This window comes from Merops nubicus, unplaced genomic scaffold, assembly GCF_000691845.1.
Source record: "Merops nubicus isolate BGI_N331 unplaced genomic scaffold, ASM69184v1 scaffold9790, whole genome shotgun sequence".
NCBI lineage: Eukaryota > Metazoa > Chordata > Aves > Coraciiformes > Meropidae > Merops > Merops nubicus.
In genome coordinates this window covers 15,154-37,702 of record NW_008583542.1, presented here as the reverse complement: position 1 = coordinate 37,702, position 22,549 = coordinate 15,154, and the positions used below count along the sequence as shown (strand labels likewise).

Here is a 22,549-nt window from a genome sequence, read left to right as displayed (position 1 = left end):
AAGCCATTACAGTTCTGAGGAGATACCCAACAGCTGTTTCATTCTCAGTTGAGAGGAGAGCAGAGAATCTGACGTCAAATACAATATAAAATATATTCTTAATAATTTAAATGCAAATGAAAGGCGGATGATAGGCTGGACTCTACAGCCCTTACAGCTGTCACCTGCTCATATAAGTAGTTTCACCTACATAACTGTGCCTACAGCCTGAAGTAAGGGTTTCACCTCAGGGTGTGACCATACAATGACAAAGAGGAAAGCTACTTTGAAAACACCACTTGTTGCTTTTGCTCATGCAGCTTAGGCAGGAAAGAGGATCTAGAAATATATTTGCTGTCGCTTACTACAGCGGCCAGAGAACATCAGTCTGTGGCCCAAAAAGTAATGTGTCCCTTTAATGAGCAGTAGGCCTTTGAAGGCCTCCATTTAAACAGGGTCAAGCCCACGTGGAAGACAAGGCAGGACATCTCATGCTGTCCATACTTAGCTCATGTCCTGGTGGTCCAGTTATACTAGGATAAACACCTGACAAGTACTAACTTAAACCTTTAACTAGTTCTGTTGAGCTGACAGTCAAGAAAGACTTATTTGGGAAATATTCAGCTATTCTTTTTTGACTCAGCCATAAGAACTGCAAGACTAGCCTACCTCTCTTGTTATTGTGTTTCTGGTTCCTACAAAATCAATAAAGACCCAGCATATAAAAGCTAAGCACACTTTGAGAGAAAATTACTGTGAAATGCAAGTTTACAGAAAAGGTGGCAAAAACTTCTATATTCAGTGCATAGTGAAATATTCTCCAGAATAAACTGAATAAACTCTGGTGTTGACAGCTAAACCATTATAAATTTATTAAAGCATTTGGTCTTTTAATAACATATAGCACATCAAGTACTATCTCCAGTGACTTTTAAACTTAAAATCAGTCTTCACATATGTCTGTTGTTTGATCTATAACATTAGACTCCCATGGTGGACTCGTAACCCATGACTCTTATGCATGGGGCATCAGGTGATATGCTCCCTGGGTATGGTGCACAGCTTGTAGTTTGCTGTAGCAAAGCCAGGTAAAATAAACGGCTCTTCTTATTGGTTTAGTGGATTTGTGGTTTATTTGGTTATTTTTTCTTTATGTTCTTGCTACTTTGAAATAATTTAAGTGAACAACGAACCAAACATTTCAAAACTTTTGAGACTTCTATGGTTATCACTAGGTACCTATGCATATTCTACCAGATATTCAAAAGCACTTAGTAGACATTGCTTCCATTGGAGACAATAACATCTTAAAAGCCAGACCACTTCAATCAAGCTGCCTACTTGAGCAGAATAAAATAGGAAATATTCTTTCACAGCAGAGGCCATCCTCTGACAAGAATGTTTAGGATAGCACATGAAAAGAGAGTGCTCTAAAAGGAATGAGTTTCTCCAGTTCTGGAATTCAGCCGTTTGAAGGCATCTGGACTGGGACTTTTAATGACCACCACTAGACTTAACTCCTATGAATCTGTCCTGTTGAACCTATTTATGTTTTCATCTTGTGAAATGTTACTTGTTTGTGAATGTAGATTATGCATGCCATATTTAAAAATACTTTTGTTGCTTTTCTACCTGCCGCCTGATAATTTGAGTGGCCTCTAGTTCTTGTTTTGTGAAAAATAGTTAATAGTAATTTCCTAACTACCTGTCTTCTCTACTGTCTTTCCACCTAGCATTCACAATTTGTAGAACATTGTCTTCCCAAAATTCATGTGCAATAGATTTTAAATTCTGGCCATATATTTTGATGTCATGTCCCTTTCTTTTGTGAATACAGCAAAAAGTTGTCCCAACCTAAGGAAGTGAATGAAGCAGAGGGGTGAAACTAGTATTTACTGCCTGTATATTGGTGATTCTTTGCTAGCTCACAAGTGATATAAGAAGCAGTTTGTGGTGTTAACTACCCTAGTTTTAACTGTTATGCTGGAAATATGAGCAGAAATTCAGTATGAGATGGATCTTGGCCTGGTGTTTTCAACCCAGTTAAACTGCTAAAATAAATGGAGTATGAAAGATTATGGGAGATATGCAGCAGACATCTTTGAGTCTTTCAAAACAACTGTGAATACTCTGAGGATCATTTGGGATAACATAAGTGGGTTTAAAAAGTATTTTTAATTCTTCCATTCAATATGCTGAAAGAATATGTTATATTTTCAAGTGCCAACGATGCATTAATATGGTTGTAAGTTTTGCAGTTAATCTGTTACCTTCCAAAGCTCACCTTTGAATTAAACTTCTTTTTTTTTTTAACTAGGTGAAGCAACAGTGAAGAAGAAACCAGCTCCAAAGACTCCTCCAAAAGCAGGTGATTTGTTGCGCATGTCATCCTGTAGGAATAAATAATAAACCGCATTTCTAAGTACAGCTCTTTGCCTACTAAATTTGTTTGCACATGTGATTAAACATGAGTAAATGATTAAATGTAGGTAAGTAAAGTCCCTTTTTCAGACTTGTTCATAAGGTTTTTCTTATCACTGTGCCAAGACTTAAATTCTAGCACGTGAAAAAGTTACTGTTGAGTAAACTATAACAAGACACTACCAAATGTCAGCAGTAGAGTTGTAACTCATGCCCTTTTCTAGATTCGCAACATAACTTGCCCTTCAGCGAAAGAGATTTTTCTGTGTATCACAGAATGTCACCTCTGCATGAGTAGCTACTACAGAGAAGTTATAGAGTCTACTTTTCCTTCTAACCGGCATTATGGTAACCTGCTCATGTCTTTGCACTCTCCTAGGTGAAGCTATCTATATTTAAAGTTACCCAGGATGTTCCTCTAGAGGAACCTGCTTTCAGTCTTGTAAAACCTTGTCATATTTAAACTGTTTTCTCTGCCAGATATGTGTTTCAGACTAGTTTCCGTCAGGAATTTAAAAAAAAAAAAAATTTCCAAACAAGGGGGAATGCAGTGGGGGGATGTCTGCCATCTGCCATCTATTGATATTCAGGCAGTGAGAGGGAAGAGGAGAAATACCTGATTCAGAAATAAAGCAGCATGAATGCATTCATGAATGCTGAATTTAAAGAAGCACTGTAATATACACAAAAAAGGATCTGTCATTGCTCACAGGAAAATGGGGTGTGATGGAGCAACCATTTCCTTCCTTGTCTCTCTAATAGATGTCCCAAATGATGTTTACCTGGCTATAGAAGCCAGAATCTTCACAGGCAAGTGTAGAGTCTTGAATTTTCTGAATGCTATTGAAGACATTAAGGAGCAGGTTTGCAAACTCCCTCAGCACACAGAAATGGATAGGAAGTCAGCTGGAGCCATTCTTCAAAAATAAAAAGTGCAAAATAAAAATTCATTTTCTGAAAAACCCAACACAAAATTTCATAAGCTGTATATTTGGAATTAGTGGTTGGTCTTAACACTCTTAGCCTTTGGACTTCTGTACTTTGGTCTGATATGAGCAAACTTCTGATGGGTAGATTGTTATTGCTTCACTACAGTAGAATTAACAACATCCACAGAATTGTTTCATTGCAAGCAATGGGTAACTTCTAATCTGGATTTCAAATCCTGCTGTGAAACTGTTGAGCTGAGAGATGTAAATGTTTTGGATTTTAAGAAAAATAGAAATTATAGTCACCTAAAGGGTTTTTTATTCTTTTTTCCTCAGCTGCTCCTCCTCAGATTACTCAGTTCCCAGAAGACAGAAAAGTCCGTGCAGGTGAATCAGTGGAATTATTTGCCAAGGTGGTAGGAACAGCACCCATAACCTGCACCTGGATGAAATTCCGTAAGCAGGTAAATTGTTTTCTGGTCTGTTTTAGCAATCATTGAAAAAGTAGAGCTAGAAAGGAACATCAGCAACCCACCTCGTCTATCTCCCTTCCTCAGGAAATTACAAAGTCCGTGCTATTCCTGCCAGATATTTTTCTCACCTCTGCTGAAAGCGTTCCAGTGATGAAGATTTCACAATCTCCACGAGAAACCTATTGACATGTTTAAATACTCATAGTGTCTGAAATTTTTTCCTAATGCCAAAACCAACTCTTTCTTACTACAGTTTAAACCTGTTGCTGTCTGTCTTCTCCTATAACAAATGCCTGATCCTTTGAGAAAAGCCTGAGACCAGGTAATTAAAGAATAGGTGATGTGAAAGACATGGGTATCAGAAAAATATCTGTCACAGGAAACGTTTCTCTCCTTCAAAAATAACCTCTTCCTCACTGATGTTTGGTCTAAAATTATGTCAGAGTACAAAACATCATATAAGAAGCTTGAGTGAAATGTCTTACAGCACAAACGTCACCATGCAAGGCACAAGACTTTGTTGTTGTGAATGCCCTCACCCCTGGGTTTAAAGTTCCTTCTACTTGAATTAATTTCCTTCAACTATATCATATGTGTCCATCCATAAGGGCAGTTTCTAAAGAGAGTTGCTTTAGCGAACAATAAAGCTATTTTACATCTACCCAATATGCAAGTGCAAACTGGAAGATGAACTGCCCGGTTAGAATAGAGGAAATATAAATATGTACTGTAGCTGCTCTTCTCTTTATTTCATTCTGAACTTGTTATGCACTCTATAGAACATAAATAAAAACATCTCCTACAAGGAAGTTTAGACTCCAAATCCAAATGTGTCAGCATTTAGCTGAAAGAATTCAAAACAATTTGCTAGTGCAAAGGCTATTCCAGGGTCCATCTTTGCTAACCCCAAATAACTTCTTCCTTTAGGGGAAAGGGTATATTTTTCCTGAACTCCTGTATTTTTTAAAATTCTTTAGTTTCAAGACTGGAGTTAAAAACCAGGGTACTTATTGCTTCTAGATCTCAGAAGCTCCAGTGACATTCAGTGTCCTGTTTTGTTGAGCTCTGTTTTAACACATGGGTAAAATGTACCCCTCTAAATTCTGGTTTGTGCATAATTCCAAACTCATTGTTGAATGCAATAATACTATTTGCATAGGTTTTGAGGCCATTTTTATATACAAAATCTCTGTGATAACAAAGACCAGCAGCTCAAAATACCTGTATCAGTTCCATAATCTGTGATTCTACACCTTTTTTCCTTTGTAGAATCTTTTTTACTATCTTTATACTTTCTTCTTTAGTTACCCACTGTGAGACAACCTAGTGGTTTGCAAAATTGTACATTAAAAGAACATTTAAAAAATTAATAGTTTATTATGGCAAGTGAACAAGGTAGACAAGAGGAGACTTCAGGAAGGTAAATAAACACTGCAGGAGGACAAGCAAGGACACTAATCTTTCTTTTATTAAATTAGATGGGAAGCCAGTCATTATATACTGTGCTGCACCATTATTTTGCTTTCAATTTCACTTACACTTCCCCATATATTGTTTTATTCTTTGATTTCTTTCTCTTCCATAAATGTGGTTGAACTGAACTCTATTCCATCCCCAGTCCTAAAAGTGAAAACCACCAGAGCTTGCAGTTGTTCTTACAATTTTCTTAGGGGTTATTTGTAGTAGTTATTTGAGCAGATCCTGTAAATGGCAGGTTGTGATTTCAGCGCTGCCACTGTGTGCTGCAGTGTGCAGGAGGGACTTGTCCTCTCCATGTTCCTTCCTCACATTCCCTCAGGTTCCAGAGATCCACAGAGGCCTCTCACAGGTATATTCTGGACAAGTATCTTTTGCTTGAAGAAAAAGACTGTCACCAGTTTGTCACCCTGTACATGACAGCAGTCCAGTGGAGGGATGCTGGCACTCTGCTCAGCTAAAAAGAAGAAAGCCTTTGAAAGCCTCTGCATTAATTGAGCAACAAAGTCCATCCTTTAACGCTGCCAGTTGTTGGACCTTCTTAACTACGGCCAGTGACTTTCTTCTGGGAACACAGGGATCCAGCTTCCTGTTCCTCACAACCAGTGCAAGCCACCGAGCCTCCTATCGGGGCTTTCTGTGCAGTAACACAGATCTAGTTCTACTAGACTGACTTTTTCATTGCTATTACCCTTTAACTAATTCTAATGAAGCAAAGCATATAAGCCAGTGTAGAATCTCAGAACAAAGTACAAGGGCAGGGGCAATGACTTTCAGTGTAATTTAAACTGCAATGCTACATAATCCCATTTGCTAACTTTCTATTTGAGTTACTGTAGGAGCATTTTTCTCAGGTTACTTTTGGGCATATAGCATGTGTCCTATCTCAGCTGAGGAGAAAGCAGGGAAAGTCCTGCTCTTAGCCTTGCAATTTCTTATTCTCTGAATATATGAGACAAGATAAGGCAAACAAAATAGCCTTCATTTTTAATGACATTCTAAGAATGAGTTGGAAGAGTAGCTTATCTAAAAAGGAAGTGGTGGGAGGAAGAAGGGCATTGACATTATGTTGTCTGTTTTATAAGAACACAGTGTACGGCTTCTATAACTGCAGTGTAGCATTATGAGGTTTTTAAATAATCTGTCATGTCTCAAGCTAATACTGATTAAAATCTAAGTCTCCTTGGCCATTTATGCTATGATAGCTTTGTTTCAATTAAAACCTAGTTCATAATACGCCCATGGTTTTCAGCTGAGATTTTGATTTTTGCCTCTCCAGAAAATGAAAACGCTATAAGAAAGCTAAATCTGCTCTTTGTGTGTCTCTCTACATTGCTGTAGTATTATATCTCAATTTCAGGCAACATCATCTTCAATTGTTCAAACCCGAGAAATGTTATGTGGAAATGATATGTTCTATGATAGGACAAGGGGTAATGGGTGCAAATTGGAGCATAGGAGGTTCAAGGTGAATATCAGGAAAAATTTTTTCACTGTGAGGGTGACGGAGCACTGGAACAGGCTGCCCAGAGAGGTTGTGGAGTCTCCTTCACTGGAGTCATTCAAAACCCGCCTGGACGCCTTCCTGTGTGATGTACTCTAGGTGATCCTGCTCTGGCAGGGGGGTTGGACTAGATGATCTTTCGAGGTCCCTTCCAACCCCTATGATTCTATGATTCTATGAAATACAGAGTAGGGCTGGCTAAAACAAGAGGCTGTAGTCACAGCGACGGATGATTTGCACATTGGGCCTCTAAAGGGCAATGGCAAATGAATCAGTGTATTTAGAGCTAAACCCTTGCTCCACTGTGATCTCTGTGAGATATGCAAGACCAAACTTTGTTCTGTTGCCAATTACATAGTTTGTGTTTTAAGCCTGTCAAAGAGGAGTTGGAAAGTGAAACTCCTGTTCTTAGTGGAGTCCCAGATACACCAACACTCCCTGTTGCCTTTGCAGAACTGGAGCCATTATAATGTTCCACTGCATTGCTAGATGCTTTGTGTTGATTACACGCTTTACCAGCTGCACATATTCACAGCTGTAATAGAATCATCTGCAGAACACTCAATATGATAACCTGGTATTGTAATCTGAGCTCTCTCAAGGAGATTTATCCCATTAAATCTTGTTTTTTTCTTTTGAATTGGGCAGATTGAAGAAAATGAATATATTAAAATTGAGAATGCTGAAAACAGCAGCAAGCTGACAATATCATCAACAAAGCAGGAACACTGTGGGTGTTACACCCTAGTTGTAGAGAACAAACTTGGCAGCAGACAAGCACAAGTCAACCTTACAGTTGTTGGTAAGTCCATAATATGTTTTAGATATATACTCATTCTTCAGACATTGCTCTACATTTGCTTTATATACGATGATGTGCAAAAAAAATAAATAAAATAATCAGATAAGTTAAGAAGACTGAAATAGAGCACTCTAAAAGTACCTTAAAATATCTAGACTGGACAGTGACATCGTAATGAAGATAATAAGCAACTTCAGTAGGGCTCTACTGTGCTTTATTTTGAAAAAAATGACTAATGGAAACAGATCTATCTTGCAGACTAATGTTTTAGCCAAATCACTGGTTTTGCTTATAGAAGTTCCTTAGCTTTCCCTGGATGTAGCTACAAAATAGCTCAGACTTCTTTTTTTTTTTTTAAAAAAAAACCAAACCAGCTCATGTCTCCATTTTTTTGATAGATATGACTTCTCTTTCCCATTTAATGTTTGCAGCATCCAGATGTTTGCTAGACTGCAATATTTAAAGCTGTTCATTCAGGAAGGATTGAGGTATTTTCTATTAGACTGTAAACTTAAATACATCCTGTTGCTCGGGGGAAGGAGATTTTATCCTTTTAATTGAAATTCCTACCATTGACTGCTGCTTTATAGTGACAGAAAGCAGTGAATAAAGGCACTCTTTTCTGAACATGGAGTACTTCGTATGTGGGCTTTTACACACGTATTTTAAAGCTTCTAAGAGCCTTGTCAAATGACACATTCTGGCCATCAAGGCTGTGGGCAGCTGCAGGAAGTTGTGACTGGTAGACAATTGCAGAATTTTCACAGATAAAACTGCAGCCTATAGTTCTGGGCCAGCTATCTTGAGTATCACAGAATCTAGAGCTGTGACATCAGGCTCTGAAAGGGGTCATGAACCCACCTTGGTGTGGACAAATGGTTTCCAGGGAAATCCAGGGAAGTTCTATAAGCAAAACCAGTGATTTGGCTAGAACATTAGTCTGCAAGATGGTCTGTTTCCATGCTGTGTTGCCTACGGCCTGCAGGATTTTGACAAAGGGGGTGGGGGTGTGCAGAGCTTGCCCAGGCATTTGGACTGATTTTGGTTCAGCTAGCAAGTCTGCATCCTATCCTAATCACACACTCATATCTGCACTGCTTCTGCTGTCCTAACAGATGTCTGGGCTAGTGAGCAAGTAAAGAAATGAGAGTGTAAAGCCAGAGATGAAAATCTGGCTCCACTGAAATCAGTGGCAAAATACCATCAACCCAAATTGGTGTGGAAATTTATCCCAACAACCCAGTGAATAACATAAAAAGTTTAATGAGTAGAATCCCACTTTCAGATACAATATCCACTGTTAAGAGTGAATGTCACACAGTTGCATACTGCTGTAAGTATTGTCAGTAGATGCTTCCTGATTATTTAAATTAATTTTTTTTTGTTTAATCTGTGGCTTTTTTTGTAGTTATCTGAGTGAATGAATATAAATATATGAATATAAATATCAAGTAGATTCCAGCAATCTGCCAGAGAATTCAAAAACAGAAGAAAATAGGATAGGTAATTTTCACATGATGCATAGATAAATTGTACTACCCCCGCAACAGTGGGCTGTGCAAGTCAGAAGTATAGGTAGGTTAAAAGTGACGCCGTGAAAACTTTGGCCTAATAGAATCATCCTGTACCTATTGTTGTGGGTAAAGCTTTTGGCTCCAAAGCCCCAGCACAGGTTATTAGCAGCTAGAAGAGTGGCAGGAGATTAATTGCTCTTTACACTTCCCTTTTTTTCACACTTTCTGAGCCAACTGCTGCAGATTATTGGGCAAGATGGATTTTCTTTTTAGCTGAACTAGACCGACAATTCCTATTATCTTTTCACTGTGTGAGCCTTGACTCATTATATAAGTCACTAGTCTGTATCCTTTGGAGTTAATTGATTTGAAAGTCTTTGAATTCTATAACCTTATAAAGCTACATCTCAGACTCCTGCTTTGGCCTTCCATAAGTAATGTGCCAGAGAACAATGGGATTCCCAGAGATGCTTTTGGGAGAGTTGGGTGAAGAATCCACACAATGTTCTGGATTTTGCCATGTGTTTTGGCTGGTGACAAGCTATCTGTTTCCAGCTGAAAAGAATAAATTCCCTCTTGTAAAATTGCCAGCCTCTTCTGTGAGACATCTCGCTGATGTCAGCACTGCCAAAGGCATGACAAAGCCTCAAGATTCCTATTTTGCTGCACAAGCATTTTAAAACCATCTTCCATCTGAGTATTCAAAAATGTGGAAAAAAGGAGCAAAATGTCTTCCTTCTAGGGAGTGACTTAGAGTCTCACTACTGAGATAAAATCCTTCACCCTGTAGCACCTTTAAAAGATGTTAAATGTTCATGAAAGTTGGAACCCTGCTCCAGTCAGAATAGGAAAACTGTGCTTCTCTAAATGCATAAAATGTGAGACCTCTTAGGCTAGTAAACATCATGCTTAGTCCTGAGTTCTCACCTGTCCATTCTCTGTTCTCCATCCAAAGTACTGGGAAGAAACTTGCCCTCCCTGTCCTGACCCCACATTCAGAACAAGCGTTGCTGGAGAAAGCCCTAGTGCTAGAGATCAGCTCTGTTTGCCTCAGTCATTTATAAAAAGGTTCTAAACAATGTGAGCTGTCTCCCTGTAAATTTACCAATAAAAGGCACATCGACATGTATGCTGTGTGCAAAACACTGCTGACTGACCACAGTCCACAGCTGAGTCTTGAATGTATTGAGGGAAATTACAAATACAGAACATCTGCTTTCTGGAGGAGTGTGTCTGAGCTGACCTATAGCTGAGTTTCTCAAAGGGCTAGCTAACATGCTTGTCTGTTCTGAATTTTAGTAAATCAAAGAAGTGTTAAACTATAAAATGAAATAAATATGGAATTAAGGAAGTATTTCTTTTTTATTAATTCTTATAACCATGTGGACTGCAAAGTCTTCATGCTGACAGGCAAGCTTCTCATGTGAAAGACTCCAATAAGCATTTCCCAAATTAAATTTGCACTGTAACACGTGCCAGGGAGCAGGTTGTCCAGAAAAATTGTGCGGTCTCCGTCCTTGGAGGTAGCTTTGAGTAGAAGGTCTAAAGACCTTCCTGAGGATATTTAAGGCCACCCTGGACCCTGGTTTTGTATTTTCAGTTATCAAAGACCTCTCTTCCCAAAAAAGTAATGCTATCGACTTACCTCCAATCAGAAGACAAAGGACTCAGCTTATCTGCCAGGAATCAAATCAGAAATGATCCTGCTGATTTAAACCCTGGGTCCTAGACTGCAAACTAAAGCTGGGTATCAGTTTAGAAATTATTTTTAATAATTACTTTTAGGGAAAAAAGCTACCTTGCATTACTTTGGCTCTTAAAAAATCTAACTGCTCACACTGTCAGACTCAGATTTCAACTGCAAGCTGAACTGAACTAAGCGGGGGTTCTGACACTTAAAGAGTTTGAATAGATTCAATGCAATTTGGGCCATGGGAAAAGATGCTCTGAAAGAAACCCAACTTTAATCTAAAGATTTTTTTTTTCCTTTGCAATTTAATTAATACCAATGAACAAAATGTTACACTCAGCCTCCAGTGTGAGCTGATTGCAGTCCACACACCTGGTGCAGTCAAGTTAGAGGAGACTTGTTAATTGATAGGCAGTGCAGTGTGGTGAGGAGTACACAGCCCTGAGCCACAAGGACCGAGTCTTGAGTTTCACATTGATTCGTTGTGTAACTTTGTCTGTGTAAGCATAACACTGGGAGACCTGCAACAGAAGTGAGGCATCCAAGTTAAGCAACGTCTTATTTTAAATGGTTCACTGGTCCCAGAATGTCCACACTGAGCTCTTCTCTATTGTTATAATTACCTCTCCTAAATAAGCCATTTCATTAGTTGAACGATCTCTACAGGGAGATTTTGCAACATGTTTCTGCTACAAAACCAAAATGTAATGATTTACAGCAGACGCTGCGTCAGATTGAAGTGGACTTGTGTTGCCAAACCTATACTAAATCAGCTTAGCTTAAGACAGGACTGGTTTAGGCAAGGTAGAACCCTCACTCTACAATGATAGCAAGGAATATTTATTCCTTTCATGACGCTTACTGGATGTATATGGGTAGATTTATTAAATTTATGGTTTTGAACATTTTAGCTACGTGCCAGTAATATCACAATCTATAGCCACTTTTGAAAAAGGAATAGTGGCACTGCTGGCATTTTTTCTGAGTGCCTTAGAAATCTGGCTCAGTGCTCACCACTCAGACTGAGTGGATCCAGCAGTGGTCAGAAACTGTGTGTTGTCTCTCTAGAAAAGCAAGTGCAGTTACCTGTGAAGGGTATAGCGAAGCAGACCAACCAAAGACGTTTCTACAGAGAACACTGCAGCTCAGAAGTACTAGGATGAATGCTTCTGAAATCTTATCTTCTTTTTAGAAGCATCAGATTATATCTTGCATCACCCATGTGATTCCCTGTTTACAGTTAGGGTCGAGAATGCAGTGAACTTCCTAAGAATATGTGGGTGGACACAGCCTCTAACCTTTAGCCTTTTAAATTCCTCAGGATTGCTGGAGGATTTTTGTTTTATGGCTAAAAGGCAATTCAATGGGTGGTTAAGGAAGAGGTATCTTACATTGCTGTTGTTGTTCCTGCTGTTGTAGTTCAACAGTGTTGTAACCTTCCCTGTCAGCCTCCCTGCTAATGTTTGGTGCCAAAACTCTCCAACTGTATCAAAACTAAATTTTTACAGCAAAATAACAATGTCTGGGGGAAAACCAATTTTTCATTGCCCTGTGCATCAATGCCAGTACACCAATCCAGATTTATTCCTTGAAGGGCCATCTAGTTGCAATGTCATTTCTGTTAGAAGAAATTCAAGTAGAACTCCCTGCTTAGTCATTTTTCCTGATACTTACCCTCACCTTTCTTCCGAAGAAGGAAAAAACTATGACAGTATCTCTCACAACAAAATTCCTGTATTTACCTGTTGCTAAATGCTAGGAATCTCTTAGTTACTAAGAAATTATTCATCATGACTCCTGCACACAAATCTGGTGTTCTGAGGACCCAAACTCACCCTAGTGGAGACTTGGAATCTGCTGATAGGCTCACTGGGGAAAGTTCTAGAATTTATTCTGCCTCTCAGTGGACAGGTATTGGAGCTCTAATTCAATCAGTTACCAAACCAGATGCCTAACGTGTAGCACATAAGTAATCCAAATAGCTTGTTGACTCAGGCACAGGAGCAGATGGTTTAGAAAAAGGGCTCCTGAGAATGCATTATATATTTGTTTGTTCCATTAGGCCAGTGGCAGAAGGAGATGTTCGTCTGCTGAGGGCATTTGCGTGGGAGCGGTGAGCTCTGGTTTCGTTCCCAGCTCTATTCTCCTGTGTGTCCTTGGGCAAGGTCATTTTACTCTTATACCACAGCTACCCGAGCTGGCAAAGTGGGAACAACAGCAGGAAGCACTGCTCTGCACCTCCAGGGTTTGTCTCAACGGGGTGCTCTGCAAACAGCTCCGTTTGTGTCAGACCCGTCCGGAGGGGCAGGATGGTGAGGGATCACACCTGGAGGAGCCCAGCAACAGCCTGCAGTGTCTTCCAGGGGTGATGTGCGTTTCAGACACAGGTCCCCTGAGCTCACTAACCTTGTCCATGCCTTCCTCAGCTCTGCTGGGGAGGCTGTTTCATTAGGAGGGAATTTCTGTGCGGGTCGCCTGCTCCTGTACTGTTTTGCGGAAGGACGGAGGCATTCTTTGCTAGTTCAATTGTATCCTCAACCTGTGGTGCACTAACATCCAGAAAGGCGTTAATGGTGGTTACAGGGTGTTAAGGGGGAGTAATAGCTCGACTTCTAGCACTCCTCTCCCTTGGAAAAAAAGCTGCAGGGCATAGTTTTCCAAGCAAAGCAGAGAGGGCTGCCATGACCCCGAGCCCTGTCAGCAATAATGCTGGGTTCAGTTATGACCTTTTATGGTTTCGCTTTTCTCCTGCTGATGAATTTCAAATGAAGGCTTTGCCAGTGCTGTCGGCATGGACAGTGTTCAACTGGCTTTTGCAACGTATTAAATACCTTCTCTGGCTAAACAGCTTGTGGAATGGAATTAAATTGTTTCTTTCTGTCTGTTCTTTATCTGGCAGACAAATATCACAATAGCTAATAATAGTGTTATACAGTAATATGATAACTGGATTTAGTAAGAAACCAAACCAATTTTGAGAATAGATAAAGAATACTTCAGACACATTGCTTCAGTGCTCTCTCTCTATTTGTAAAAGAAAAATAACTTTTTTCAGAGTCTGTGGTTATACTCTTTTCAGAGGTTTTCTACTGGAAAAGCATTGCTGCTTAAAAGCCTGCCAGAGCCCTGCAAGCTCCTAATGCTCAGCAAGCCCCTAATGCTCAGCAAGCCCTTTCTCCTTGCTCTGGCTTAGCCTGACCTGCACATCAAGTAGCAGAACAATTTCCATTTCCCTGCACTCAGCGTTAGATAAGGAGATTGCTCCCTTTTTTGGTCTCCTGGAATGGTGCTTGTGTTCTGCAGGCTCTAAACTGAGCCATGTGGAGAAGGCAGTGAGATCTGGATAGCACAGGCTCATGTTATGTGGGTGTCCTGTATGAGCTGTGGGTTTGCCACCTATGCAGAAAGAGAAAGTCCCTTTCCTTATCAGGAGGAACTTGGGGTTATAACACCATGGAAAAAAAGGCAAGGACCTCAAGTCAAATTTGTCTCATAAACAGCAATGATTTAAAGGCTGAGCATGCTTATGCTTTATGCTTCTCGTGTACAAGTACAAATTAATTAAAGGTTACTCCAGGCTGTATATCAAAACCTGTTTACCAAAGTATTTCTGAGAATTTGTCTGAGGAAGGAGTGCAGCTGAACTCAATTTGGGAGTAAATTAGAAGTGTGTGTTTCAGTCCTGGTGTGGTCTTAAATGTGGCTTATACATTTCATGTGAGGGCTGTTTGTGACCTTACCCTCTGTCCTAAGGAGCACATGCCACAAGAATAAACTGGAATCTGCCATCCTTGCTCTGAGCTAGTGGTAAGTTAGGTCTCCCTTTGTTGGGAAGTAGGGGGTTTTTTTCATCTGTGCCTGGTTTACTGGAGCATATAGGAAGGAAAGCGGTAGAACCCTCCTTTGCATCACCTCCACTTCCCTGTGCAGTGTGTATCACACATACGTGTTGCTGCTGCTGTTTCCTCTGTGCCACTAGCGTTGGTGACTTTAGATGGTCTCTGTGCTGCTTGCAGAACAGTGCCTGAAGCAGGCCTGAGGCCAAATTAGCTGCTTGTCCATCTCCTTTGCCTGACACTAGGCTTTGAGAGCCAGCTCAGGGCAACTCTACTGATATTGTAAAGAGATTACATAGGAAGCTTTTTGCCTGAGTATCCCTTAGCATTTAAGGGTCCAGCCTCCAACTACCTGGTTAGCCTCTGTAGTCATACAGTTAGACAAATGAGGTGAATCATTTTTATCCTAGTAAAAGAGGTGGATCTGCTACAAAGGAAGTGGAGTTTGCAGGATTCTGAGCAAGTTCAGAAGGACTGTGCAGGTACAGCTAATTTGACTGTGACAATCTAGACTATCACGAAGTGTAGCTAAAGTCTTGATGTTGGTGTTCTATGCGTGCTGTAAGTAAGTCAGCCAAGACTGGACAACCCCTGGTTTCGTATTGTTATGACATCTTACATGGAGAATATATAAGCTTTCTTTTGGTGCATATAATAGTGAAACAGAAGTTAGAGCTCAATAATTTAAACTATTTCTTCCCCTATGGAAATGTTCACAAGAAGCAGTGTATTTTTGGATGCACTCCCTTCCTTCTAGTTCATATGTTGGCTTGTGGCTATGGTTTGGTCTAGAACAGGAAAAACAAAATTGTGGTCCAATGAAGTCTACAGAAGCCCTCACAATATAAGCCCAAGTATGTTTGCACGTGTGAAAGACTGCATCTGACATGCAAATGAAATACTGAACATGGGCAGCTCAAGAATATTGATGGCATATTAAACACTAAAATAGAAGGACAAAATAGAGAAATGTGCTTGTCTTCCACATCCTTCCTTAACCCACTGGGTATTTTTATTTGAAGTAGTTAATTGAGCTGACAGAGATTTCGTATTCCAGAAGGGAATGTATTTTGGCAAAATATCCTAGCTTTCAATACAGGCACATGAATAAAGGGTAACCTTTAAAATCCCCATAGAGTAAACTGTTGAGAAACAAAACAGACACATGGAGAGACCATCTGCAAATTCTCTGCAGAGCTGCAGGATACCATCCCAACTGATATCAAATACTTTTAAAGCATGGTAAAATGGTACATATACATCTGTCATATTAAGAAAGAGCAAAGATTAGGCTTTCATTCTTGTTTATGATCTCCCATAGCAGCTACTACCCCAGTATTTATACATTGAGCAGATCTGCAAGCAGTGGCACATGGTAGACTTCAAACAAAAACGTGCATCTTTCTGCCTCAGGAGACTCCAGCCAGGGTTGCAGGCTTTTGTCTTTGCCTACTGGGAAAAATTTATTAGGAAAGTAGAAATATTCTCAAGGCTGGCAGATACTAGAGTAAAGCCATGTAGCATTTTCTTTACAGCTGATGTCCCCTTGACCATCAATGTTTTCTCTCCAGTGCTCACATACTTAAGCCTTGCTTCTGTAAACTATGCTGGTCAAATGGATTGCAGTTATCTAGGTGAGTCATGGAAAGAGAGGTCACTAAGGTAACTGTGGCCTAGGCAAGTGATAAATCAGGCCCAGAGTTTCATTTGGAAACAGCAGTGCATTGAAAGTGAGCAAAGAGAGACTGTATTTTCATGTCCTGCACAGGAAGCAGGCTACTGTGCTCTGAAAGACTGAAGCATATGCTTTCTTTCTTCCTTCAATGTAAAATTCAGTGCAGAGAATTAGAGCAAACTAACACTTTAAAAACCAAACAAACACGCACAAGCCATCCAGACTTGGCTGTGTGCATAGCAGATGTCAGAGAATCTGCACTACTTTGACAAACCTGAACAGATGGTTCTCTAAGGTGACAGACTACTAGCTTAGCTTTTTCTCCAAAGTATTTTCCTTTTGCTATCAGCAACTGCTCTGCTCTGTTTGGATTTAGGGTAAGTCAGCTGTTACTTACCCAGTTTCTTCTGTCTGAATCTTGAGATGATACAACAATGAATATATAGGAGGAAAACAAGACACAGAGCTGAATACTCCTCTTCTGTACAGAATCTGAAGAGGACAGAGGTAGCATCATTCCCTACAAGGTCCACAGTGAAAAGAAGGTGGCTATCATTGCTGTCTGACTGAAATCATACAATCCATGTGTGCCATGCAACCAGCTCAATGGTGGCTGCTGTAGCATTGTACAAGGGTTCTGATTTTGTGAATGGTGCGAACATTGGCAGAAGAGGGGATGCTGTTGTTTGAGCACTACGAAATCAGGATTCAGTTCTCACCTTTGCTACAATCTTTCATCCTAACATTGAACAAATCATTTAACTTCTCTGTGATTCAGTTCATGATATCTACACTATAAATTCATGCTTGTTGATAGCCCCTTTTATTCTGCTAGAAACTTAGGTGAGTAAAATGTGACAGCTAAGCAGGGGAATAAGACATTCCAGAGGCTAAGGACATCTGCTCTCTGATATTTGTGTTTAACAAGAGATGTACTGTATAATGATGACTCCTAGTGGAATGGTGTCTTAAGTGTTGCCAAAATGAAGAAAGATAACCTACGTTCTGGCAGTCTCGTTTCCTTCCTCTTGGGCATTCTCATGGTGAATGCAGTGGCTAACCCTTGGTGTACATCTCCTTTCCTCCCTCCCAGTCTCTTCCCTCATACTTAACCAGCTCTATTTATTTATCTTTTAATATGTCTAAGTCGTGGAGAGAGAATGATTTTCCATCACAACTGAACTAAAAGAAATTACCAAAATTGTTTCAGGGAAATCATGGGTCACCAGAATTTGCACTCTTCCAAATACTGAACTGATATTTAACTGTCTTGATCAGATTAGACTACCCTATTCTCCCCATGAGTAAGACCACAGCAGTCAGAGGAGTCCCTCTGTCAAAAACTAAAGGCATGTTTGTGACAAACTGTGGCTATTTCTGTCTGCTCGGTGATTTTCCTAGGAATGATAATTTGAGTATGGAGGGATAACTGATACAGTCTATCACAGTAAGGCTTTGATCAAAGTCCACAGCAATTTTCCACTGCATTTGGATGTTTTTATTGCTGAAAAAGTGGCTGTATTTTTGGCCAGTTTGCCAGCTCTGCCTTTCTTAAGGAGAAGGTAATAATGACCATTAGCATTTTTAACCAGCAAAATCAGACAAGATTTTATCAGACCATGCCCAGTGTAACCACTGTTTATAGCATCTCACACTTTCTATGTTTTTCTTTTCATCTTCTGTCATTTTATCTCATTCTTTGATTTCTCATTCAACCTTTGGCCACTAGTTCATCCAGATTGACATTACCATTATTTTTAGGTTTTGCTAGATTACTTGTGAAAAGATTATTCCCAGGGAGGATATTTGTTCCCTTTAAAGTCCTTTGAAGTGCTTGATTTCTATAATTATTTTTTTTTGTCAGTATTTTTCTTTAAAAAGCCAATATTTTTCTATCTTTGAAAAATATTCCTTTTGATAACTACATAATCATTAAACTTAATTTTGAAAAAAGTCACATAACTGCAAAATTTTTGTGTTGTATCTGACATTTGCATAATTGGCTGTTCATGTGCACACAAGTTTCTGGTGATACTGGCTCTATTAATGTAAATAAGGACTGCAGGAGCAAGCATCTCTAACTAAGAAAAACCAAAAGCTTTTATCTTGCACCACCCCAGCAATTTCCAAGATGCACTTAAAATTAAAAGAATCTCAATATTTACATGATATATTCTAAGTTGAATTATGCACTAGGCTTCCACAAACTGCACATAGGCAAAGTTGTTCACTAAGTTGTCAATACGCAAAGTTGTCACCCTTCAAGATCTGTGTTTCTGTGCCAAAAAGGATGGCACCCAGGTGTAGTTGGCTGAGTGGCACATTCTGAGGCTGTGAAAGGTTAGTAGTGGTCCTGATGTATGGAAGCAGATGAAGGGAGCTGGAGAAAGAGCATCACAGCTATGGTGACTGTTATGGGAGTAAACATACTCTAAGGAAACTCGCCAAGGAGTGGTTTGCACTGCTGGGGAGGTGGGTGACAACCCATGCTGAGGCCTGTGGGACTGGCTAGTTCAGTGTTAGCTAATGTTAGCTCATTCAGCTGTGTCAGTCTGTGCTCCAGTTGTTCCTTGTCCCTGTAGTACAAACCTGTGAGGCAGAGCAATGGCATAGAAAGAAAAAGGCTGTTAGTGCCAGTAATACCCTACTGGAAGTCCTACCTCTTACTGTTGTGATTTCCCCTAACGTGCTTTGCGTGTGGTTTGCAGACAAGCCAGACCCACCAGCCGGGACACCCTGCGCCTCAGACGTGCGGAGCTCCTCCCTCACCCTCTCCTGGTACGGCTCTTCCTACGATGGTGGGAGCGCCGTGCAGTCCTACACTGTGGAGATCTGGAACTCGGTGGATGACAAGTGGACAGACCTCACCACCTGCCGCAGCACCTCCTTCAACGTGCAGGACCTGCAGGCTGATCGGGAGTACAAGTTCCGTGTGCGAGCTGCTAACGTGTATGGCATCAGCGAGCCCAGTCAAGAGTCCGAGCTGGTAAAAGTTGGAGAGAAACAAGAAGGTTAGTTTTTAAAGAGGAAAAAAAAATCAATTTAAGAATCCCTGAACCATTTCCCAGTGAGGTCCAGCAGCTGTACACAGTCCTTCGCATGTCCCTCTGTGCAGTGAATACTTACGGCTCTAGAGTACACTAAAGTCCCCTCACAGGCTTTCTGTGGGTGTTTGAGCGTGTAAGTTTTGCATGCATCCAGTGTGGCAATTTGGCCTCGGGGATCCCCAAACCCTGCCTTGTGAAATGAACCCATAATTCTGCTTCTGGCTCGCCCTGTGAGTGCTGGCTGACAGACCTGTAGTTACATGCACAGGTAGTGGGAGACGAAGCCTTTCACACACAAGTTACACATTCACTACATGCCCGGTTGCAAAATGTTGTTTGGAAGCTTACCCAAAACATAGCGATGGCTTCATTAGTTTATACTGGGCACACCATGGAAAAACAAGTCATTAACACTATCATAAATTTGCTTTTGGAAAAAGTAAGTGTGCCTGCTGCTAGCTAAGCATTGACTATGCTGCAGAAACTGAACTAGCCTCTCATACCTAGCTGTAGTTGCCATGTTTCAAATCTCAGCACGCTGGAGCACCTCAGTCCTGTTGCCTTAGTACACCAGTCTTGGAAATTCAAGGCTATCCTACTTAGTATGTTGGTTTTGCAGCATTATGGGCACTAAAAATATTTTTTAGGGTTTTTGTTTACAGTTGAACATACTGGAAAAAAAAAATCTTTTTCAGAATTTATTATTTGCTTAAGATCTTATTTTTTTGCTTAAGATCTTCTCACAGGACTAATGGGGAAAGCTGGAGCATTTTAGAAATCATTCAGAAACTGGTATAAAAATTTTAAACATACACAAAAGTCAGCATTATTTTTAAAATACAGATATTGAATGCAGATTTTTGTGCACAGCCTGTGCAAGGATCTCTTTGATAGTCATACCCACACCAAAAAGCCCAGAGCAGGAATAATGTATTTTACCCTTTTCTCGTCTTTGAGGAGCGGACTGGGTGTTTTATCTGCCCCTCCTTACTTATGTATGCTGGGCTATGGAGTTTCAAGTGTCTCATACAAGCCTTGTGATGTTCTTATCTTATTGCCACAGCAAGACAAAATGATAGCTAAGTGGTGCAGCATCACACGACTGTGTAAGCCTCTCAACAGACATTTCCAAAGAAAAGTAAATCATATTTCTCTTCAAGTGCTAAATTGGATGCATTCTGAGTAATAATTTTCCTCAGTTTTAAAGATTTAAACTTGATCTCTAAATCAAGCTCCAACTTCCTTTCAAAGAGGAGAAAATAACACTAAGGAAGCAATAAAATTTGAAGGAAGCTAGATGGTATTGGCTCTCCATAATAAAATTCCCTGTGTTTGAATGCCCTCTTTCTTTAGTTGCAGGACAAGCACTTTCTGGATTTGGGGACCTGACTTCCTACATTTGTTTTTCCTAGAGCAAGCACTATGTGTACTGGACCAAAGCAAATAAGCTTTTCTTAGGACCGAGAGTTTTCTTACATCGATTTAATACAAAAAGGATAGAAAGTGTACGAATCATGATACATATAAAAACTCACATTAAAAAAAAAAAAAAAAAAGAGGGTTGTGAGCTGAAAGAAAATGTATTGTGCCTGAAGTGGGGTGGAATGTGTCAGTGGTCTCAGTGCCAGGGCTTCTGGATTTCGATTCTTGATACTAGAGCTAGTGTGCAGAAAGGGCAGGTCATATAAAGCATGATTTTTCAAGAGTGTGAATATAACTGATGCTTTAATGAAAGGCAGTGGAAAATGCATCTGTGCAGGACCTCTCAAAGTCAGGACTTTAAGCTGCCATCTATGTAAACACTTAGCTGAGTAACTAGGGATTTTCCGTTGCTGCCAGCAAGACTGATTACTGATTTTCATACCGAGGTGGGCAGTGCATATTAGCAGTCTCAGTATAAACCTGGTGAAGAAAGGCATGGCTAAGTTTTCATTGTGCATTTAAAGAAAACCGCTACTAAAATCAGGTTTCAAGTCACAACAGATTAAAGTAGGCACTGCCATGTTTGAAGAAAACTTTGTACCGTTGACTCACTTCTGAGAAAGATTTTAGCACAGCTACTCAGTGGTCACCAAGCCCAGCTATGTTCTGCAGATCTAATTTAGGCTTTCACTAGTGGACCAAAATGTTTCTAATTCATGGCTTCAGTGTAGTGTCGCTGCAGAACTGGGAACCGACTTCTTTGTCTAATCAGTATTTGGCAGACTTCACTGGCAGCATGGCTGGGATCAGCTCCCTTACACAGCCCTTAAAAGGGGAGGAAAATCTGATGTGCTCTGTGCAAGTGTGGTTTCTAGCTGAGGAAGATCTGAGGACAGCTGCCCCTGAGTGGGGAGGGCTCGTTCCTCTCCCTGCTCTTCTGGTAAATCACTGCAAAGCAGCTCACCTGTGCTGGGACATACAAGGGTTGCAAATCCAGAGAAAATAAGAAAATGGCTTTAGTAACGAATTATATCTACTTGATTGCCTTTGCTGCCAGAATACAGATGCAGCATTATATGTTGGATGTGAAAAGGTGATGTCCATACTTCAGACCAGCTATCTGCTCACCCTGAACCTTTTTTGCCTGCTGTTTCCTTATCTGCTGCATCTAACTGTATACTGTGATGCACCTAGCAGCATCCAGAGTACTGCTTTAATGTTTCATAACATAAATCTGTTGACACAGTGGGGATAAATCACTTGGTTAGGCTTGCGCTCTGTGATGGTAAAGTGCAGCTTCAGCAGCTAAAAGGAGAATTATTCAGGTCACTGTGCAACTGTCTTTGCAGTTTCTCCAATTACTGGTCATAGCCACAGGTCTTAAGAGCAAGCCCAGGCAGTGTAAGTAATAATATCTAACAACAGTCCAGCTACAGCCCCTTTCCTCTGATACCTTCAGGCAACATAGGGAACAACACACAACCTGTGCTACTGACAGTTTGTGAGCATGAAAATTAAAAATTAAAATCAAGACATTCCAGTCAGCTTTTACTCTCTCTTGTGTCACTGGATTTGCCAGCATCTCTGCCTGCCTTTGAGTATGCCTGCAGAACTGAGGCTCCATTTGCACCTCGATGATTTCAAAATTCAGCTGTGCTCAGGAAAGCACATGCTGTCCAAATTTTCTAGTCATCTTGAGTCTGAAATATTTGTCTTGATGCTTTGTGGGAAATCTTTTCATGTACAAATTTGCTTTATTTTTGGCTTTGCAATCCCAAAAA

The 22,549-nt window shown here is 40.3% G+C and overlaps 1 protein-coding gene across 1 annotated transcript in view; it reads left to right on the top strand.

Annotated features, from left to right (window-relative positions):
• Nucleotides 1-22,549, top strand: part of LOC103773779 (myosin light chain kinase, smooth muscle) — a 97,303-nt gene that overhangs the window by 61,820 nt on the left and 12,934 nt on the right. Inside the window, exons 13-17 of the mRNA XM_008941159.1 lie at nucleotides 2,297-2,347; nucleotides 3,666-3,793; nucleotides 7,431-7,584; nucleotides 19,008-19,310; nucleotides 20,904-20,906. Of these exons, the coding sequence (XP_008939407.1) occupies nucleotides 2,297-2,347; nucleotides 3,666-3,793; nucleotides 7,431-7,584; nucleotides 19,008-19,310; nucleotides 20,904-20,906 (639 nt within the window). The remainder of the gene's footprint in view (nucleotides 1-2,296; nucleotides 2,348-3,665; nucleotides 3,794-7,430; nucleotides 7,585-19,007; nucleotides 19,311-20,903; nucleotides 20,907-22,549) is intronic.